Source organism: Miniopterus natalensis, chromosome 15 (assembly GCF_054644295.1).
Source record: "Miniopterus natalensis isolate mMinNat1 chromosome 15, mMinNat1.hap1, whole genome shotgun sequence".
NCBI lineage: Eukaryota > Metazoa > Chordata > Mammalia > Chiroptera > Miniopteridae > Miniopterus > Miniopterus natalensis.
Genome location: NC_142095.1, coordinates 34,411,607 through 34,431,036, shown reverse-complemented (window position 1 = coordinate 34,431,036; position 19,430 = coordinate 34,411,607). Strand labels below are relative to the sequence as shown.

Genomic DNA, 19,430 nt, shown 5'->3' with positions numbered 1-19,430 from the left:
AAAATAAAATAAAATGTATTAAAACTATTAAAAACAGCATAAAAACAAGTTATTTTATATTATAGCCAACAAATAAATTAGTGATACTAACACACGCCCGTGGTTGAGTGATTGCTACATGCTAGGCACCTTTGTATATATTTTACAATGGTGAGCCCATTTGATTCTAACAACCTTATAGGTATTGTTATCTCCACTCTGGAAATGAGGAACAGAGGCACACAAATAATAGCTAACAACAACAACAACAACAACAACAAAAGACTAAGAGCTTTTCTTAAAACAATGTTGAAGGCCAAGGATATTTATCATGCCTAATACTAGCTTCAAGTGTAGAACTTTCTGCTCATCCAGAATTTAATAAGCACATACTTTGTGGCAGACATCATGTTTATTTATCCAGTTAGCTCTGCTATAATGTGACATGCGTGTTTTTAAAAATCACCACATTATGCAATATTGTGCTATAAACATAGGAATTACGGGAAAAATTGGGTTAGGGACACACGCTCAGAAACATCACCAGTGACATTTAAAAAGGGGTAGGAATCTAATAAAAATGGTGGCATGGTTTTATACGTGTTAAATGGCTACGAAGTGTATAAATATCACAGTAAGTGTGGCACTTTACCTAAAAAAAAAAAAAAAAAGCCCTGAAGTTTGCTCATGGGAGCAGGTGCCAAAAGTATTATTGCTTGTGATTCATGGTGAAATTGCGGAATGGGGCAGCTGGCAGATGTTTGAGGCACGGGTGTGGGTGTGCGTTTCAGATATCCCCACACAGCTGGGTTCCGCTGGTGCCGTTGACTGCATTCATCGAGTGTTTCTTACAGAAGAAATCACACATTTGCAAACATGAACTTTGTGTTGTACTCAAATTGTTCCCTAATCTATCAATCTCATCAGGATGAATTTACATTTTCAAGGCAAATCAAACCTACCATCTTCACAATGGTGTGCTGAAAGCCTGGGCAAGTGCAGTCACTTGGACGTATCTCAATAAAAATGGTGAATGGATAAGTGGGTGAATGCACAAATAGTGGTGAAATAGGGTATGTTTCACATAGCCTGTCTGAAAATACAACTAACAATAAATCAACAGCATGGGTCATGAGTCAATTAGCTCTTACAGTAATGGTTTGACACCATCAAATAGTCCCAGAACTTTTTCTAATGGAATTTTTATATGGTTCAATGTGGTAATTCATTAGTATAAATACATTGTTGGTTCATTTTTATAGTACATACTTCTTATTAAAGACATCATTAGTAATGATGAGACTATTTTGATGAACCTATAAATCTGAAATTGGGTTTTTCCTGATAGTTCTAGTTTCATATCTATGTGTCTTGTGAATTTGTCTTCAATTTCTTTATTTTTCTTTGGACAGTAGTGAGAATACTCCGATTTTCAAAGTTTAAAATTTGTAACTATTACAACTATTGTCAGCTTGCCTTGAAATCTCTCAAAATAATCAACTAAACTGATTCTGAAACTTACACAGAAGAATTGGCAGATTTCAAAGTTTGCTCATGAGTACTATCTAACAAGTTTTCGTATTCTTTAGTATCTTAGAAATTGAAAGTTAGACAAGGAGAACTCAACTAACCCTAAGTGCTACACCTACTTACAAAGCAACCTTGGAATCTCATGATATGAGTCCACATTTTATCTGACAATGAACTTTTAGGCCAAGATTAGGAAATGCATGGAGCAGATTCAGGAGGGCTTCGCCTGGCACTGAATTAAGCACATGCCTGTGTGTGTACTCTGATAGTATATGTGCTGCTGCATCTCAATCAGACAAGATAGGGATAGCTATGGTGTTTGAGACACTACAGCCTAGTTCATCAATAAAACATGTAAAAAGTTTAAAATATGTGAAGGTAGGTACAGAGGAAGCCTTATTTTGAGATCTACACCACAACCACCTAATAAAGAAATACTAAGCAGAAAGTAAATATTAGCAGCTAACATTTTCACAGGGACTTATTTCCCAAGCATTCTGCTAAGCACTCTTTGTATATTAATTAGATCTTCAAAACAACCATATGAATTAGGAGCTATTATTATCTTCATTTTGTAAATAAGGAAACAGAGAGACAGAGAAAATATTTAGAGCCAAGAAATCCATGCATCAGATGTTAGGGAAACCACTCTAGAATGTTATGCACAGCTCTTGGCTGGCTGGCTTCTGAACCCCTTGCCTGAATGCTCTTTGGTTTTATAAGCTGGATTATACATGATGAGCCTTAGAAAAGCCACCTTCAGCCAAGCAGCAGAAGCTGGATCCATTTGGGTTGACGATAAAATTAAGGCCTAATCACCAAAACTCAGAGATTACAAGGCAGTCGGCATCCCTCCCTCAGGCCTCAGCCATCGGGCTTGACACAGCTAAGATGGTGATGGTCTGAGGCTCAGCTCAAGGCCAGCCTGGGAAGAGGCCTGATCTCAGGAAAACTCCTGGGCTCTGATGCAAGGGTCTAGTAACAATCACCAAAGACTGCGCATCACTAAAGAAATTATAAGGAAGATAGAATAAAATGGTGTGAAATACCCAAGATGAGACAGAGTTAAGCATTTTACAGTAAGCATCAGAACAGCTATGAGACTAAAAATAAATGGGTTGCAATTGGCTAAAACAATGTACTAAAGGAGATGCTGGGATGAAAACTCAGGACTTGAACAGTGTGCTTCCCATTGAATAGTAAAGAAACAGTGACTTAATTTCCCTCTTGGGGCTTAATGGGGTTGGATCCCTGTGGACCAATACCTCTGGGATCCCTGAGGGCCGGAGCCTTCATATCTTTATACTTACTTTATAGCACTTTATAGTGTAGCAGGTCCTCAAACAATAGAGTTTCATTCAATGCTGTTTTGTTATAACATTGATGAGATGCCATAGGCACTGAACTCTTGTGTCTATCAATTAGACTATGGCAAAATTGGTTTGGTTGTATTTCGTTTTGCTTAGTCGCAGATCCTATTGACAGCATTAAGTGAGGACTTGCTGTACTTACTGCCTGCTAGGCTCTATCCTAAACACTTTACAAATAGTAATTTATTTAATCATCAAGACAGCATCATGAGGTGGTACAAACATGATCATCCCCACAGAGAGGTGAAGTATTTAGCCCAAGGTCACGGAACTAGGAAATGGGAACTGAACTCAGATAACCTCCTCATTTTTAACCACTATGCTATGTAAAGAGGATTTGGGGGAGTGGGAACTTGGTCAATACATTCATGTTGGTTTCCACATACTTCTGAAGTGTCACCAGAGGCTGTAATATTTTCAAAAGAAGATAGCAAAGTCTCAGTGGGCTCTAGCTTGAGAATAATGAAGTGAAGCAATCCATAAAACAAGTATCATAGCTTTTTGAGCCTTACATTGCTAAGCTGTCTTTGTTAAGAAATATATGCACACACACATATGTATATGCATAAGCATACATACATATATAATCTATAGTTATATATAAATAATAAACTAAACAAAAAAACTGAATGATTCCTTCAACTGCAAAATTTGCTTCTGAGCAGAAGAAGAGAAACAACAACCTAAGATCCCACATGTCCTCTTCTCCCCTTTTCTGGGACTGGCTAATCCATGCTTGCAAAGCTCTCAAGAGAAGGGTGACAGCAGTGGTCACGAGGGAAGGAAACCAAGTTGCCCAGGTTCATATAGCCCTGTGAGCATGAACAGTGAGTATAGACTGGCAGGATAGAATGGCATTGAAAGTCTAAAGGTATTCTGATAGGAAAAGATGAGCTTTTATTTTTAAAAATACCTCTTTCTTGATTTCAGGGAGAGAGAGAGAGGGAGAGAGAGAAACATCAATAATGAGGCAGTCCTCATTGGTCGGCCGCCTCCTGCGCGCCTTCTGGTGGGGATCGAGCCCGCAACCCGGGCATGTGCCCTGACCCGGAATCGAACCGCAATCTCCTGGATCCTAGGTTGACGCTCAACTGCTGAGCCATACCTGGCCGGGCAAAGATGAGCTTTTAAAAGATGGTCTAATTCACAACCAAAAGGATCATTAATTCAATGTTTTCTTTGTCTTTCTAGTTTATATTCTTATGTATTATACAGTTAGCAGCTGGCAGCTCCTTTAAGCCATTCAGAGACATACAGATTCAAATTAATGTTTGCTGGAAAAACTGTATTCCCTACAGATGAGATGGCAGTCTCTTTTCTTTTTTTTTCACCTGGGCCTCAGTTTGAAGAAATAAGATCAGAAAGGTCCAGGCAGCCAGTAGGTCTGATGGAAATTCTGCTGTATATTTAGAGAAAGGGTGTTTGACTACTCAGTCATAGGTAGGAAAAAGTGTCTATCATACAAACGCATTGGCTCATTCATCTCATATTTATTAACCCTACTGTTTGCCAGCACTGCAGACACAAATTGCACCACAGACACAGGCTCCTGCCTTTGTATAACTATGGCCTAGTTGGGGAGACAGATGTTCAAATGATCAAGGTAGTGGGAGTGTAATTACAAATGGGGACCAATGATGTAAAGAAAACAGGTTTTTGAGGGCATGCAAGTTAAGGAGCTGGCCTAGGCTTGAGGCAGCCTGGATGGATGTTCTAAGCAGCACAGGAGGAACATTCCATACAGATGAAAACAAGAATTAAGTAAAACCACATGTGTGAAGGGTCAGTGGTTGAGGGAGCACAGCATCTTCAAGACCTGAAGGATTATGTCTACAGATGGTGCCCTGGGGAGGAAGGTGGGGGCACACTGGTGGAAAATTAGTCTCAAAAGTAGACAGGAGGCAGGCCAGGTGGGGCCTTGTTGAATTCATTAAAGATGGGGATTTTTATCCTCAGATCAATGCAAAGGCAAAGCTGTGGAAAACCATGACCTATTATGTTCTCAAGGAACTAGATTTTCCACTGACATGGAGACCATGGTAGCTAGTCACTTTGTTTAAAAAAATATTTTTAAAATTTATTTATTCACCTACCTAATTGTTTCTTTCTAGCCTTATTGAAGTACGATTGACAAAAACTGTATATATTTAGGTTATATAACGTGATATTTAAGGTATGCCACATGATGATTTAAGATCCATTGCAAAATAATTACCACAATCAAGTTAATTAACACATCCATCACCTCACATTTCATCTAGCCTTTCCAAGTCATGTAAGACACAAATATACCTAAATGTATTGCAAGGGGTGCTTTTAGATCATGACAGGGCACTTCACGAACGCAACTGGACCAAGGCAAGTTGTGCGTAGTTTTCCCCTCACTGACTTGACAATTCCCTACACCCTTCAACCTTCATCTTTTCAAAAGCAGGCAAGACAAAGATTTAACACATTAATCAGTGAGTGGTTGCTCTGATTTCTCAGGGAAGCATGAGACAAGGATGCTATAGGCACCCCCCAAACCACAAATAGCAATGTCAGAAGGAGACTTTGCACCCTATTAGCAATTTATCAGTGTGAAGATACTGGACAAGACAACATTGCTACATCTTGGTCCCTCGCCATGAGTGTTTTTGAAATCAGGATTAAGCAAGAAGGGCTTACTTTCCAGAGAAACTCAACTCACTACTTTGTAGGTAGGGTAGATGTGAACCCTTTTTGAAAAACCAGACAAGAGACATATATTGACATAATGACTTTTCAAATAAGGTCCCGGAGTCTCTGTGTATCAAGAGGGCATGTAGTATTAATCATTATGTGTAGATACGGAGGACAAAAAATTCCCCTTACTCAAGGTTTTACAAATTCCCATGATCTTCATATCCAATTGCCATTCTGACTGAATGAATTTCACATCTGATTCTAGGTCTACCCTGAACTTCTACGTAGGAGACTTCTCCAGGGCAAGCATGCATATGGATTCTCCCAATGGCATTCAATTCAAACAATAAAAACATGCAAAATTCTCCGGGAAATGTTTCATCATTACATCTTGCTTTTTTTTTTTTTTTTAAATCAAAAACCCCTGGAGATTGCTATGCCTTTCTCCTAGCCGTAGTCATTCTTGACATCGCGTTAAGTGTTCAGACTCCCTCTGCGGTCATTTTATTTGTAATAGTGTCTTGTGTGTTGTGTCTCCTAGCTCTACATACAAACCACCACGCTTACAATCTCCATGAACCTAAGTGCGTCAGTGGCGCTGGGGATGCTATACATGCCGAAAGTATACATCATCATTTTCCACCCTGAACTCAATGTCCAGAAACGGAAACGAAGCTTCAAGGCAGTAGTCACAGCAGCCACCATGTCATCGCGGCTGTCACACAAACCTAGTGACAGACCCAACGGTGAGGCAAAGACGGAACTCTGTGAAAACGTAGACCCAAACAGTGAGTAACTCTTCCTTCCTTTCATCCCCTCACCTGCATCTGGAAGCTCTCGGAAATGTGGCCTGTGCTTGCCTTTCTTTGAGGAAACACTGTAACCGTTCTTGTCTTATTGCTTGGGTTGCCTTGACCAATGCTAACATTTGCTCTTACAAGTTCTGCCTTATTCTAGCCCCCATGTTCTTTTTTCGCCCTGTTGGGAAGAAGCCGTTAGAGGCACTGCTTCAGAAGCGGGAAACCTCCCTTGCCCCGTGTCCTTGGGTCCCAACCCCTCCCAACAAACACCTTTGTTGCACCTTTCCTGTTAGGGGAACAACTTCCTGTGAAGGAAAACGTCAACACCTGATTGAACTCTAGCAGTAGGAATGAAATTAGAATATTGAAGAATTTTGGAATCATAACTTCTTTTCCCTGGAACATGAATGTGGAGAAGGTTATGATTCTTTGCTAAGCAAGCCTTCTAGACACGAAAACTTTGGCAAACTTTTATCCAAATATACAGGCCTGGACACCACATGGCAATGGCCCACATCACTTCAGGAGAGTTCCATTCTATGAAAAACTAAATATTAAGGGTGGAATTATGATTAAATGTCAAATTTGATAGGCTACAGGGCATATCTGTAACCTCTAGGTAGCTTCTGTTCACTCGTGCAAATGACCCCAAAGAAGATGCGCATAAGAAATTATCCAGAAGTTAAATTCATAGAATTCCCAATTGCTAATTTTACTAATACTGGTGGTAAGAGTAAATTTCAGGTTAAAAAATGAGACTTCTAGAGTTTGTTTTCTGGCAATATGTGGATCAGTTTCACATAGTATGAAGTAGGTGCAAATGTTCACGATACTTTGTTTTTGAAGTAGAGAGGGATTCAGGCTGTCCATTAAGTCACTCAAGACACACCCTTTTTCACCTCTGAGCTGATTTTGTTGTATTCCAAGGCTTATTGCCAAGCAAAAAGAATTTTTATTCTAAATACTCTGAAGTAACCCTTTATGCTCTGCAGAGAGAGAGATCTTTAAAAAATAGGAGGCAATGGAGTTTGATCCTGACAAATACTATACAGAGATCTGTGACCTGGCCCATCTCTATTTCTAAATAGTTGGCTGAGTGAATATTGTGCTACACTTTGAGAAAACGTAGGCAAGGCGGCAAAGGCTCATCAACAACATGGTGGGCTTCACCTTGGCTTTTCAATAGGAGAGATTCCAGGGCAAGGGGAGAGGAGGGAGAAGCATCACCTGAGAGGAGGGAGAACCAGAATGGGCAGAATGGGTGTACAGACTCTGTCCTTGGGTTTTCAGAACAAATGGTCTATGGAGAGGAGAAGCGGATGGCAGATTGCTGTGGCATTCAGTGTGATGTAGGAAGAGGCTTCGGGTGGAGACGGACCTGGGTTCAAACCCAAGCCCCTCACTCACCAGCTGTGTCACTTTGAGAATCAGTGAGCTTTTCTAAAGCTCCACATTTTCATGTATAAAATGGAAATAATATCCATGTCATAAGTGTGTGAAAATATCATGCACCTAGAAACCAGTAGATCAGTTAAGTGTTCATTTTTTTCCATTCCTAAAAGACAAAAGTCTTTGCCCAAAAGTACATGTCAGTGTGTTTTATTACATAGACCTGATGGTGCAGTTAAAGGCGTACTGAACACCTGGAAATAGATGGAACTAATTCACAAAAGGAAATATTTCCATGAACATACCTGTATATCTATTTATGTGTATACCTGTATTGATAAATATACCTGCATATTTATGCTTCTGTAGAATTTTATTCTAGAACCCCTTGTCAGATTTGCATTTCACAAAACCCTTATCCAGGAGACATCCTAATAACAGATTTACATTTATATCTGTAAACACACACACACACACACACACACACACACACACGAGATATGCCCAAAACCAATAAGCAAAAAATATGGTCTAAAGTCTATATGTATTGAAAAAAACAAATTAGAAGTTTTTAATACAGACAATTAATTCTGTACTAAACTACTTAAAATAATTAGCTTGAAACAACATTTTTACTGTTGTTAACTTTTAATGATTAGGTCCTATCCCTGTTGAAGCTGCCTGGGGTATGACAATGGTTGTTAAAATGCTAATATTAATACTACTACTAATATCATTACTGCTAATAATAATACATCAACTGTCCTTTGAAGTGGGCATTATTCAGAATGCTGTTTGTGGACTATCTTACTCCTCACCATAACTGTAGAATTGGGGTTATAATTCCCATTTTACTGCAGAAACCTTGGCTTATCAAGATTAAGTGATGTTACCAACATCACACATCTAGTTAGCAGCAGAGGCGGGACTGAAACCCAGGTCTGACTCCCCGATCCATGCTTGTTTCTCTTTGCTGCTGTTCCTTGGATCGTGAGTGGCATGTCGTAATCCCAGCACACTAATGAATCTTTCGGCTTCCTCACTTGGTAATACCGCTTGCATATGAAGAATATGTGTTGTGGCAGGCTCTTTAGTTAAATGTGCTGTGAGATGTATTATTGCTTGCAGTGTTGCCGATAAACACAGGAGTAACCTGCGCTCAAAGAAGGCTGCCCAGGTAGAGACCTCATCCTACTAACTCGAAAATCCAAATAGCTTATTACTTACATCAGTCCCAATAACTATCCCATTTGGAATTCATTTGGTGCCTTTCGCTTGAAAAAGTTTTGAGTTTGTCATTATTGTTGTTTTGGTATCTACCCAAAGATAAATCAAATAGCTCCTTTATCTCATAATCCAAAAGATGTTGAAAAATGGATTTAGTTCTTTTGAATAAACACTCCCCAAAACACCATAAAGAATTTGACTAGATATTTGCTGAACCATAGGAGATTCATGTACCTCCAAACATTGGGGTTTCTGATGGCCCAGCTCTCAAAGGTCCTAAAAAGGAGTCTAAAGACTTTGTCCAGACAAATCTGTCAACAGATCTCCCTGCAGTGGTGGCAATGTTCTACCACGTGTAGCTATTCAGCACTTGAAATATGGCCATGTAATGAGGAAAGACACTTTTAACTTGACTTCATTTTGAAGCGTTTAAATTTAAACAGCCATCTGTGGCTATGGCTACTATATCAGACAGCACAGCTCTAGAAACTACATATTTTAACAAGCAGAGGTTTCATTCTAGGACACTCAGTCTGAGCCCAGTTTGGAAATACACCCCAAAATTTTAGCAGTGATGCTGATTGGAAGCAAAGTTAATTTAAAGAAATGAAACCTTTGACCTGAGACCAAAATGCACTTACTTTAAATGATCCAGAAGGACCCACTAATAAGGAAACCGTGATATCATAGGGAGCAATTATACTTGGAAAACCAGCCCTTAGTAAGGCAAAAATGTACATGTGAAGGGAAAGAGCATTAGTGAAAAACCCATTTAATGAATGTAGGTTACTATTCTTGTGCAAGGGAACATTATTACTATATTTTATTTAATGACAGTATAGCGCAAATTATCTCAAATAAATTAGTTCCTGAAATTAAGCTGTCTAGTTAAACAGAAACAAAAGCACAGCCCAGGCCCTTGGAGAAGCAATGTGTCCTTCCAAAGGGGACAGTCTGCACACTGCTCTCCGAGGGAGGGGACTGGAAGAGTCCAGTTGATAGAATGAGCTACAAAGTAAATGATGAAACAGAAATCTACCCTAGCTCCTTGTGGCTCTGAACACAGTCTCGATGTGTTTCGATCTTCAGTGTTTTCATTTCTGACAGCTCTGCTCCCTCACTGCAGCTTGCCACCTGGTGCATGCGCTTCTACCCACCCAGCTCCACACTGCAACTACATGTCTGCAAACAAACAAATTCGCTTTTTGGCTCCCTATGAACAGAAATCAAAACTGCCCTGGCACAGCCTGACTTCCCCCCAAGGGGTTCAATTTTCCTCTTAGGTTACATCTTCAGTTAAAATACCATCGTTTGAAAGAAAAACTCTGTATGGAATCAACAAAGAGGATCTGTTTACGAGGAACATTAGATATTCTGATGCTTGTTGGTTTTCTGCACTGGCTGCAAAACAGCAGGGGGTAGAAGGGGTAAGCTCAGAAACTTACGGAACTCTTATTTATACAAACAAGATTTCTGTTGCTAGAGGCTGGGGAGAGCCTGGCCCAGTTTGGATAGCTTTAGGCCCGGTTACCGTGACGCCTTCTCCACACTCCTTTCTAAGACAACCTTGAACTCTGGTTCTCGCTCTGCATTCTGAACTGGGCATGGTGCCAGGTGCCTTCCTATTGTTGACTCGGCAGATGTATGTTCACGGCAAATGTATAGATGCCAGATAAGCAGGAGGACTTGACTGTGCTTGGGACTTAGCTTATCGATGGCCATGAAGACCCTTTTCTAGTTGGATGGATCTAGTAACTGAGGCAGCGTGAGTTTACTGAGATGAGTGGGTGATAACGACCCCTCACTGGACAGGTCAGAACCAGAAGATGCTCCGTGACTCAGCCTCTCGTCGGGTGCTATCCTTGTAGACGATGTCAGTGCATCGTGATCAGCAGCCCTAAGCTTTGTCCTACACTACCGTCCATTGTCTAAGCTAACATCCCAGGCAGAGCAGAGAAGCTGCTGAAGTTCCTGGGCTCTTGAGAGTTAGTTTACTCTGGAAGGTCAGTGGCAACTTGAGATGTCAGGCAGGTGGGCAGCTTGGGACACACTCCCTTCCTGAATGTGGGGGTGTGTGACCGAGTAAATGTCCCTGAGATACAGGCTGGACACATACACCGCATAAAAGACTAGCTTACACCGGTGAGCATATTGTATGGTGAAGCACGCTTTATTTATTTTAGAAGAATTTGCGTCCAAGCTAGAAAAGTCAAAGTGAGATATATTACATATAAATTTGTATTCTGCTGCTGTTTTTCTTTACTACCATCTTTGCATGCGTGGTAAGGAAAATATATAAATAATTTGTGCTATGCTCAAAGAAGGCAATTATTACATAAAATAGTTGAACTGTCATTGTAAGGATACTTGATTTAAAAGCACACGCAGAAAACTGCTGGAAAGCGGATGTGCGCTGAGCCTCCCTGACTAACCGTGCCTAGAAAATGCTGGAACGCGTGGCTGTGCTGTGCAAGCTTGTGATGGTCTTTGTTTCGTTTTTGTGCTGCTCATCTGTTGGCCCCCTGGCATTCCCAGCATTATGTTCTTTGCTTCGCCCCCCGGACTAACCGCGCAGGCTGTCAGCAAGCCTGGAGCAGGCCCGCAGGAAAAGGGGCGGCACAGGAGGGAAAGGACTCTGACCAGGCAGATAACTTATCTGGGGGCTGGTTCCCGCAGCGGCTCCTCCTCAAGCAGGTCAAAACCAAACTGCCTTAAGCCAAGGGGCACCGGTACCCCCATGTTCAGAGGTACCTGAATTGTGGTGAACTGGTCTACCAAAGCCTGTTGAACCCACTCAGAGAGTGGGCATGATGCCTGTGGTCTCTATTGCAGCTTCTTCTCCAAAAGGGGGAAAAAATAAAAATAAAAAGGAATATTGTTTGAACATTTATTTTATACATACCTATATATTTACTTTTCCTGTAGACTGTATACCACCAGTAAGAAAGAGTGTACAAAAGTCTGTTACTTGGTACACTATCCCACCAACAGTATAGCTTTTGCCTGCTTTCCAAAAGGTAAGAAAAAATCCAATTTTTATTTGTGTGTTCTTGTCTTTACTGAGAATTAGAAATGTTCCCATGAAAATTGTGCATGACTACCTGTAAATCGATTTACATGAAGAAGCGTGTTTTCAAAGAGGATCTGTTAGCTAAGCATGGTACGGGGCCTGCTCTGAGTCATGCGCCTGGTGCATTTTCTGGAGATCATCCGTATGAGCGGGTGCGCATTCGTCTTTCCTGAAGAGGTAGCCAGCGATGGCAGAATCAGTGCCAGTGATTCTGATATATGTTCTAGTTTAACGCTACCCATGGTGGAAGGTTGTTTTTAAATGTAACTTTTCACACTCTAGTTTTAGTAGGCAATTTCAAAAACTTGGGGGGGGGGGGGCATGTTTTACAAATCCAGTCAAAATCTTTGTTCTGGTTTATTTTTATTAAATACATTCAAAGAAATGTATACCCCCCCAGAAATGTATTCATTCAAAAAGCAATGAACATCCCAACCATCTTAAACCCCAAATGGTCCTGATTTGTTCTTTGCAGCAAAGAAAGGAAAACAGGTTTGCTGGCTGAGCTTGACCAGGTATGGAAGATGATTTGTGGCCATAGTTCTGCCTTAGAAAAACACTGAGCCCACTTCGGTCATTTCACAGAGCTGGGAAAGGTTCAATAAAAGACTACAAGAGTCTAAAAATGAGTTTCAACATTAGTCAACCCCAAGAATTACCAATAAATATCAATGGTATTCAAACTAATGGCTTTTAAAAAACGGTGAATGGTGTGATGTGTGAATTGGACATGGAATGAGCTGCCATAAGAATAATAACTGGTTCGCCATTGATGCTTACGTATTACTTTGGACTCTCACTAAAGGATCTATACGACGCAATAATATTAGCATTCGTATTATTACCTCCCTGTTTCAGCCTAAGAAATATTACAACAGAGTGGAAAACAGCACTTGCTTCGGCAAGCGGCCCTGTCCAGCTGCAGGCAGGCTATTCCAAACTGTGGGAAGATAAACAGTGGAAAACCTGGAGTCAAGTTACTAAAATCATGTGGTGGCTTTGAATAAAAGATTCCCTTTTGATTTCCTCTAAGCCTCCTACTGAGCTTATAAAATAGACCTATCCCTGGAGGGATTCCCAGAGAGAAAGCACAGAGGTCATATCATGGGAGTGGGGGAACGTTGGTTCTTATGTGGGATGGTCCTTCTTTTCCATGTTGCTCTCATGGAACTTAGATCATTGCTATGTTTCTTCCATCTTTGGTTGTGAAATGGTATTCTGCGTACAAATAATATCTTGTTCTTTTAAATCCATTTAGCACTGTAAGACAAGACAAGAGTGCTTTCAAAGAGTAATTACATTTTCTGTTGATTTTAGATGGATGCCAGCAGCTCAGTCTTTAATTTGGGATGTATTGTTCACATAGTGATTTCCTTATGCCATATCAACACAATCTGTCCTAGTTTTTAAATAGGGCATTCTCTGCTCCCAGTGACTATATAACCATATTCCAGTGAGATTTCAAGTTTTTGCAGTACAAGTGCCTGTCAAAATACTGCAGCTCATCACTTTAATAGTCATTTTCCAGGAGGCTGCCTCGGAATAAATGAGAAGGAATTTTCCCTGGGTAAAAATGATAGATTTAATCTCAATCCATTAAAAATTCTCTTTAGATTTCTTCTAAGTTGGTGTCTTTGGGTTTAAAGGGTGTAAGATGAAAATGGTTCTGAGTCAATCTTTCAGTTAAAAAATACTTTTAGGATGTGCTATTTAGAAGTAAACTTTTTGCCAGGATTGTCTTGTTTCAAGGGTTTTGATTAGGTGCTCTCCTTTTCCACCCATTTAAAGGCAGCTTTAAAAATTAATGAGAAACATCTAACATAGCTACTTAAAAATAATGGGGAATGGAACTTCATTCTAAGTTAAGTCTATTCCAAGAAGGGAGTGCACCACCTGCTGTGGGTTACAATGAGACTGGAAAGCCTGGAGCACAATGAAAGAAGCTTCATGTTGTGTGTTCAAACACATTTCTACAAGGTTGTTTTCAGGGAGACAAAACAGTAAAGGAAAATCTAGAGGTTCAAGAGTAAACTTCATACTACTGTGTTAGTAAGACTTAAGTTTCAGCCCCCATGCTCCAACAAAGGCACACTATATGACAAATCAATTCCTGCTTGTTGGGGTTGGAAAGAAGCGTGTTCAAACTGAGACAGAACAGGACCCAACCTGGGTGGAAAACGCATCCCATACCCTGCACGTGTCTTTGACAAGCACTGTGGGCCTGGCAGCCATAAGATCGACACCACCTGCATCCTTTGTCTGAGTGTTTATAAATTTTAAAACTTCCCAGTGTTATCAATCTAGTCACATTTACTTTAAATGTAATTAAGAAAAAAAAAAAAAGCCCAATTAATCTGGTATCATACTAGGTCAGAAAACAGATTATTTTGTTAGGAGGTAAATTTTCAAACCACAGGATGGTGTTCTAAAAACTTTAAGAATTTAATTCAGCAAATAGGGACATTTAACAGCCCTGAGTATATTTTTTTACAGGGTATGTTCTTCCAAGCAAGTACACTGGTTATAATATTATTGACATTTCATTAATTTATTAAATAGTTTTATAAAAAATTAATCTCTCATTTTCTATAATTGCTATAATGGGGTCATTTCACATTTTTAAGTTTTGGGAACTGTACAATCCAGCTTTTTGTATCATGTTGAGACTCTCTCTCCTCTTTAACATTTAGGGTGGTATTTCTGTGTTAACTGGAGACTCCCTCAATTTAAAACCCATATTGAAGCTCTAAGTACAGCATAGCAAAAAGTATATGTTACCTGACCTCTGACACGAAATCACTTTAGAAATAAACACAGCTATAAATCTTTTTGGCATATTTCTTTCTGCCTAATAGCTCTGTGAAATACCATCATTTCTCTCATCGGGATTTGAGATCTCAGCAGCCTCAAAAACCAATTAATATTTGCCACCTCTGTTCTGCCATTCAGTTGAACTTAAAGAGTGGGATGAAATTCCACGTGGCTGGGATTCCTACTAGTTCTCAGCATAAAAACACACACACACCATACGCCAAAGTCGTGAAAACTGTGTCAAGTTTTACATGTAAGCATGTCACCGCACCATCTGGCCAGGATTCGTAAGTTGGGTCAAAGAAACATTTGTCGAGCCCTGTTCCTCTGGGCCAGCCCTGAACTGACTAGGAGCTGGGAACAGAAGTGGACAATACCCTCAGGGAGCCCAGGTCTGACAGACTTCAAGGTAAGCAGTTATAATTCAGAGTGACAGGGGCTCCTAGGAGAGGACTGTACCAAGTGCTACTGAGCTACGTGTGGAGGGCATCACCAGGAGGTGGTGTTTGAGTTGGTCGTAAAAGATGCAGGATTCCAGGCAGCCATCAAGAAAGGACACTAAACTCAGGAAACCAACTGGCAGCAGAACATAAGAATATGCTGTCCTAGGGCTAGGAAGCAGCTCTGTGCGGCTGAAGTATTAGGTTTTCAGGCAGAGAGGTTCAGGGGATGACACACAGGAAGCAGCCTGGGCACAGCAGGACCCAGTCGCCTTCATCCCTGCGCCTTTAGTATAGGGCCTGGCAAATACTAGGCTCTCGGAAAATGTACGTGGAACGGGGAACAACCTCACATTCCACAGCCTTACCTAGAACGTACTGCATGCATTGTAAACATCTAATAAGTGAGTATTTATTAATAAGAAAATACTAAGTCTACAGCTTCAGCAAGTGGAATTGTATTCTAGATCAGACCTCGAGGGTCACAAACACTGCCCCGAGAAGGCAATATGTGACCCTGATGTCACAGGCTTCATCTCTGTGCTGCAGTGATTATGTCCAACTCTGAAAACTGCCCGTCAGTGCTGCATCTGCACGTGTGTAATTCATGTCTCCTTTGATGAGCAAACCCCAGGTATAAAACCAGCCAAGTTTTATGCCTATTTCTGTTATGGACCATGAATATCTGCACCATTTTTCTTTCAAAGGGCATGAGAACTTCAAAGTTACCACTAGAAATGTCTATAGCTTCTCGTTCTGTAAAAACAAACTATCAATGGTGGTTTTCTGATTATTACATGCATTTTCTGAGGCTGGCACTAAAGACAGATTTTGTCTTTTAGGCCCCAAGTGTCATTTGCATTTGTAAAGAAACTGTGTGTCCTAAACCAAGGTCAGTTAATCTCTACAATCTTTCTTCCTCCCAATTACTGTGAATGAGCATCTTCTCTGGACTCAAGTGATGGTGACTCTTATCTCTGCCTCCTAAGGACATGTTTCAGCTTCGCGGATTTTCTTTTTCTTTTCTTTTTTTGGCTGTGCACTGGAACTTGGATGCTTTATAAAATAACTTTCTCTAGGAATCAAAGGTAATCATTATTTCTCTTAATGATCCACATGAATATTCTCATTATTTTTTTTCCTGTTCAAGTTTAAAATTAGTTTTGAATTACGTTTATATCTCTGCCCTCTTTCAGGGTGACCTCACAGGACCCCAGCTTTGCATAGAGAGGACTGGGGACATGTCTTCAAAGCCTGTTCCTGCTGAGCTGACCCAAGCACTTAGGAGAACAGGACACGGATCAGTAATCCCACTTGCTGTAAGTGTTGGCCCAAGTGTCAGTTATGACCTTGTGTGTCCTGTTTCTTTTCTCTGGCCACTAAGGAATAAGAAAAACTGCATCAGGGTGCTGACGCTGGCTCTGATGCTCGGGGTAGCATAGCTTCATCGGCTCATGGGCCTCTAAGTCACATTCTCTCTGATCTTCAGCTTCCTCTTGGATAAGGTAGGGACAAATGTCCTTGATGGGATACCATGGAGATGGCATGGGAACATATACATGAAAGCCCTCCTTGATAAAAGGCTGTGTGGACACAGGGCAGCATTGTTAGTCCCTGCTTGTCTCTTTTAATTGGCTTTCCTTTCTCCTGTTTTTGTGGTTAATTTATTGTCTACCATAAGCCATCGGAGTTGGAAAGGGTGACATCTAGGTTGCCCATGGAGTCAGGTGACCTCTCCTCTAGCTGTACAACCAGCCCTGTTTTTGAGATGGTTCACTGTGGTCTTGTGATGGCTCATTAATTGGTTTTTGTCTTGGTGAAATCGACAGAGCAGGCCATCAGTCACTCAGCCAGGCTGCTGTGGGACAGCCAGGCTCATACCACTGATATATGAACCACTCCATGTGATTAGCTTCGACAGGTAACTTCAGGCCGGCTGGCAAGCTGAAGAGCATTTCGAGTACAAATAACAGCTCTGGGATATGCCTTGAGTGATAGAATAATGACTGAGTGCAATAGAGTCCCTTAATCTTTGCCTGTGAAAACACATTTGGTTTCCTTTCGAGACCAGGATACTACAACAAAATCAATTAACAAAACCTCACAGAGATCTTCGTGGACACTTTGAAGTTTGGTATTTTTCAAGCTTCCTTCAAATAGGGAAGTCCATGGAGGGCCAGGCTCATTCATGTCAGTCTTCAAAGGGCCTGGCATGGTTCTTCAGAGAAATTTAATAACAACAATACCAATCTCAATGATGGTAACTGCCCAATATTATCCCTATTGTTACAGACTTACAAAGTGCTCAGTCATCCATTAAACAAATCTTCCTGTCCCCACTTCCCATCAGAGGAAACCGGCTCAGAGCTGTGTAGCCAGGTGCCGGACACACACGCCAATGAGTGGCACAGTGGGTGCCTGAACTCGGGTCTTGTGGCCAGAGTCCTTTCTAATAAGCCTTCCTGAAACTGAGTCGAACAGGACAGAATGTTTCAGCCTACAGAATCTATCTGACTGGCATTTCTTGTCCTTATCAGTTGATTTCTGAGGATGAGTAAGGCCCTCCAGGGCTTCATGTTGAAAATCATCATCTGATTTCAGGGCCATTTTGGAGTGAGAGAAGGACCCTCCTTTTTTTCCTGCCTTCATGATACCGCAAATGATAAGGCTACTGATGCTGTTTCACTTACTCTTGGATTCTTTTGAAGGTCTGAAAAATTAAAGAGTATAGTTCCTGCCTCAAAGAACAAGGCCTTCTAGAGCTGGAAATGTTTAACTATTGAAAATTCATTGAAATCCATTGAAAAACGTAATCGAGGCCTACTGGTGGTCCAGGGCTGAGTGTAGCCAGTTCACAGTTAAGATCACAAATCGTCATATACTGATGACTATAAGCAGACTCCACCTCTGCGTAAGGTGATCGAGTTTGCCATGGGAACCTAAGCAAAGAACATGGAACTCAGAAGAGGATTTGGTAGCATTAAAAATGACACTTTCCCCCACATAAATGTGAAAAGCTAGTCCCCACCACAGCTTCATCACCTGTTTCTCCTCTCTGCTTTCATCCTAGCAAAGCTGGATAAAGAAACTGGCCACGAGGCTCATTATGTGTGTTAGCTAAAAATTTGATTAGGCTGGCCACCTAGGATTAGCATAAAAAAAGCTAGGCTTTTGTTCTCGGAACTTAATTCCTCCTTCCCTCATTTTTTGTCATGTTTTCAAATTTCATTTGCATTTTAATTTCCCATGGTTTGCCAAAGTCCAGACTGAGACTTGAGCTGTTGTTTCCATTCAGGTGAAAAGTGCAACCACAACCGACCATCTGCGCTGGGCCCCCGGCAGGCGACTGTCCAAGGCAAGTCATCTTTTTGCACCCTTCCGAGTATCCTAGGGAGGCTTTGCTACGCAGCCCACCAGTGCAGTCAGTGAATGGGACAAACCTTGTCCAGTTTCCAGGATGGGCTGAGTCCTGGGTGGTCCTCATCAAGTACCAGCAATGTCCTCTCAATATTCCGAGATGAAAAATTACACTAAAGCAAGTCCTGGGATCTTGGCCCATTGGAACCTTTCCTTGGGGCTTTAAGAATGATATCGATGCCACCAAATTGGGCAGAGATTCCTACTGTGATGCAACCCTGAGAAAGCCAGTCTCCTCCCGAGCACTGAATTCTTAGTCTATTCTGGGGCAAGTAGCAGGGACAGTAATACTAATGGGGGCTCCTACCTGACACCCATGTAAAGGAGAGCAAAGGGAAACGGGCGATGGGCTGCTGAGGCTCTGTCATTTGTGCCAAGCAGACTGAATGCTGACTCACCTCCCTGTGCCTCAGGACACATGGTGGCTATCATGGTAGTTGTGGGGACTATGAAAAGCAGAACACTTAGACCAGAGTTTGGCGCAGTAGGTGTTCAGTGTTAGGCAGCAGTGTTGTTACGGTGTCACCTAAATTAACTGGATTTTTCTGCTTGTGTTCCCTCTAGGGAAGAATTTGGAGAGTCCAATCTGATCCTCTGCCCTGCGATCCCTTGTACCCATTCTCTTTCTGTACCATACACAATAAAGTCTGAGAGTGTCATGTAACCCATCTGCCTCTGACTTTTTGTCTGAAAAACCCTGCAGGATTCTCAAGTTGAAATATCAACACCTCTC

At 41.2% G+C, this 19,430-nt stretch overlaps 1 protein-coding gene across 1 annotated transcript in view; it reads left to right on the top strand.

Annotated features, from left to right (window-relative positions):
- GRM7 (glutamate metabotropic receptor 7) overlaps window positions 1–18,640 on the top strand; it is a 637,127-nt gene extending 618,487 nt beyond the window's left edge. Inside the window, exons 9-13 of the mRNA XM_087825010.1 lie at window positions 6,085–6,331; window positions 11,885–11,976; window positions 12,505–16,368; window positions 16,477–16,599; window positions 18,576–18,640. Of these exons, the coding sequence (XP_087681136.1) occupies window positions 6,085–6,331; window positions 11,885–11,955 (318 nt within the window). The 3' untranslated portion in view covers window positions 11,956–11,976; window positions 12,505–16,368; window positions 16,477–16,599; window positions 18,576–18,640. The remainder of the gene's footprint in view (window positions 1–6,084; window positions 6,332–11,884; window positions 11,977–12,504; window positions 16,369–16,476; window positions 16,600–18,575) is intronic.
- Window positions 18,641–19,430: the final 790 nt, after the last annotated feature.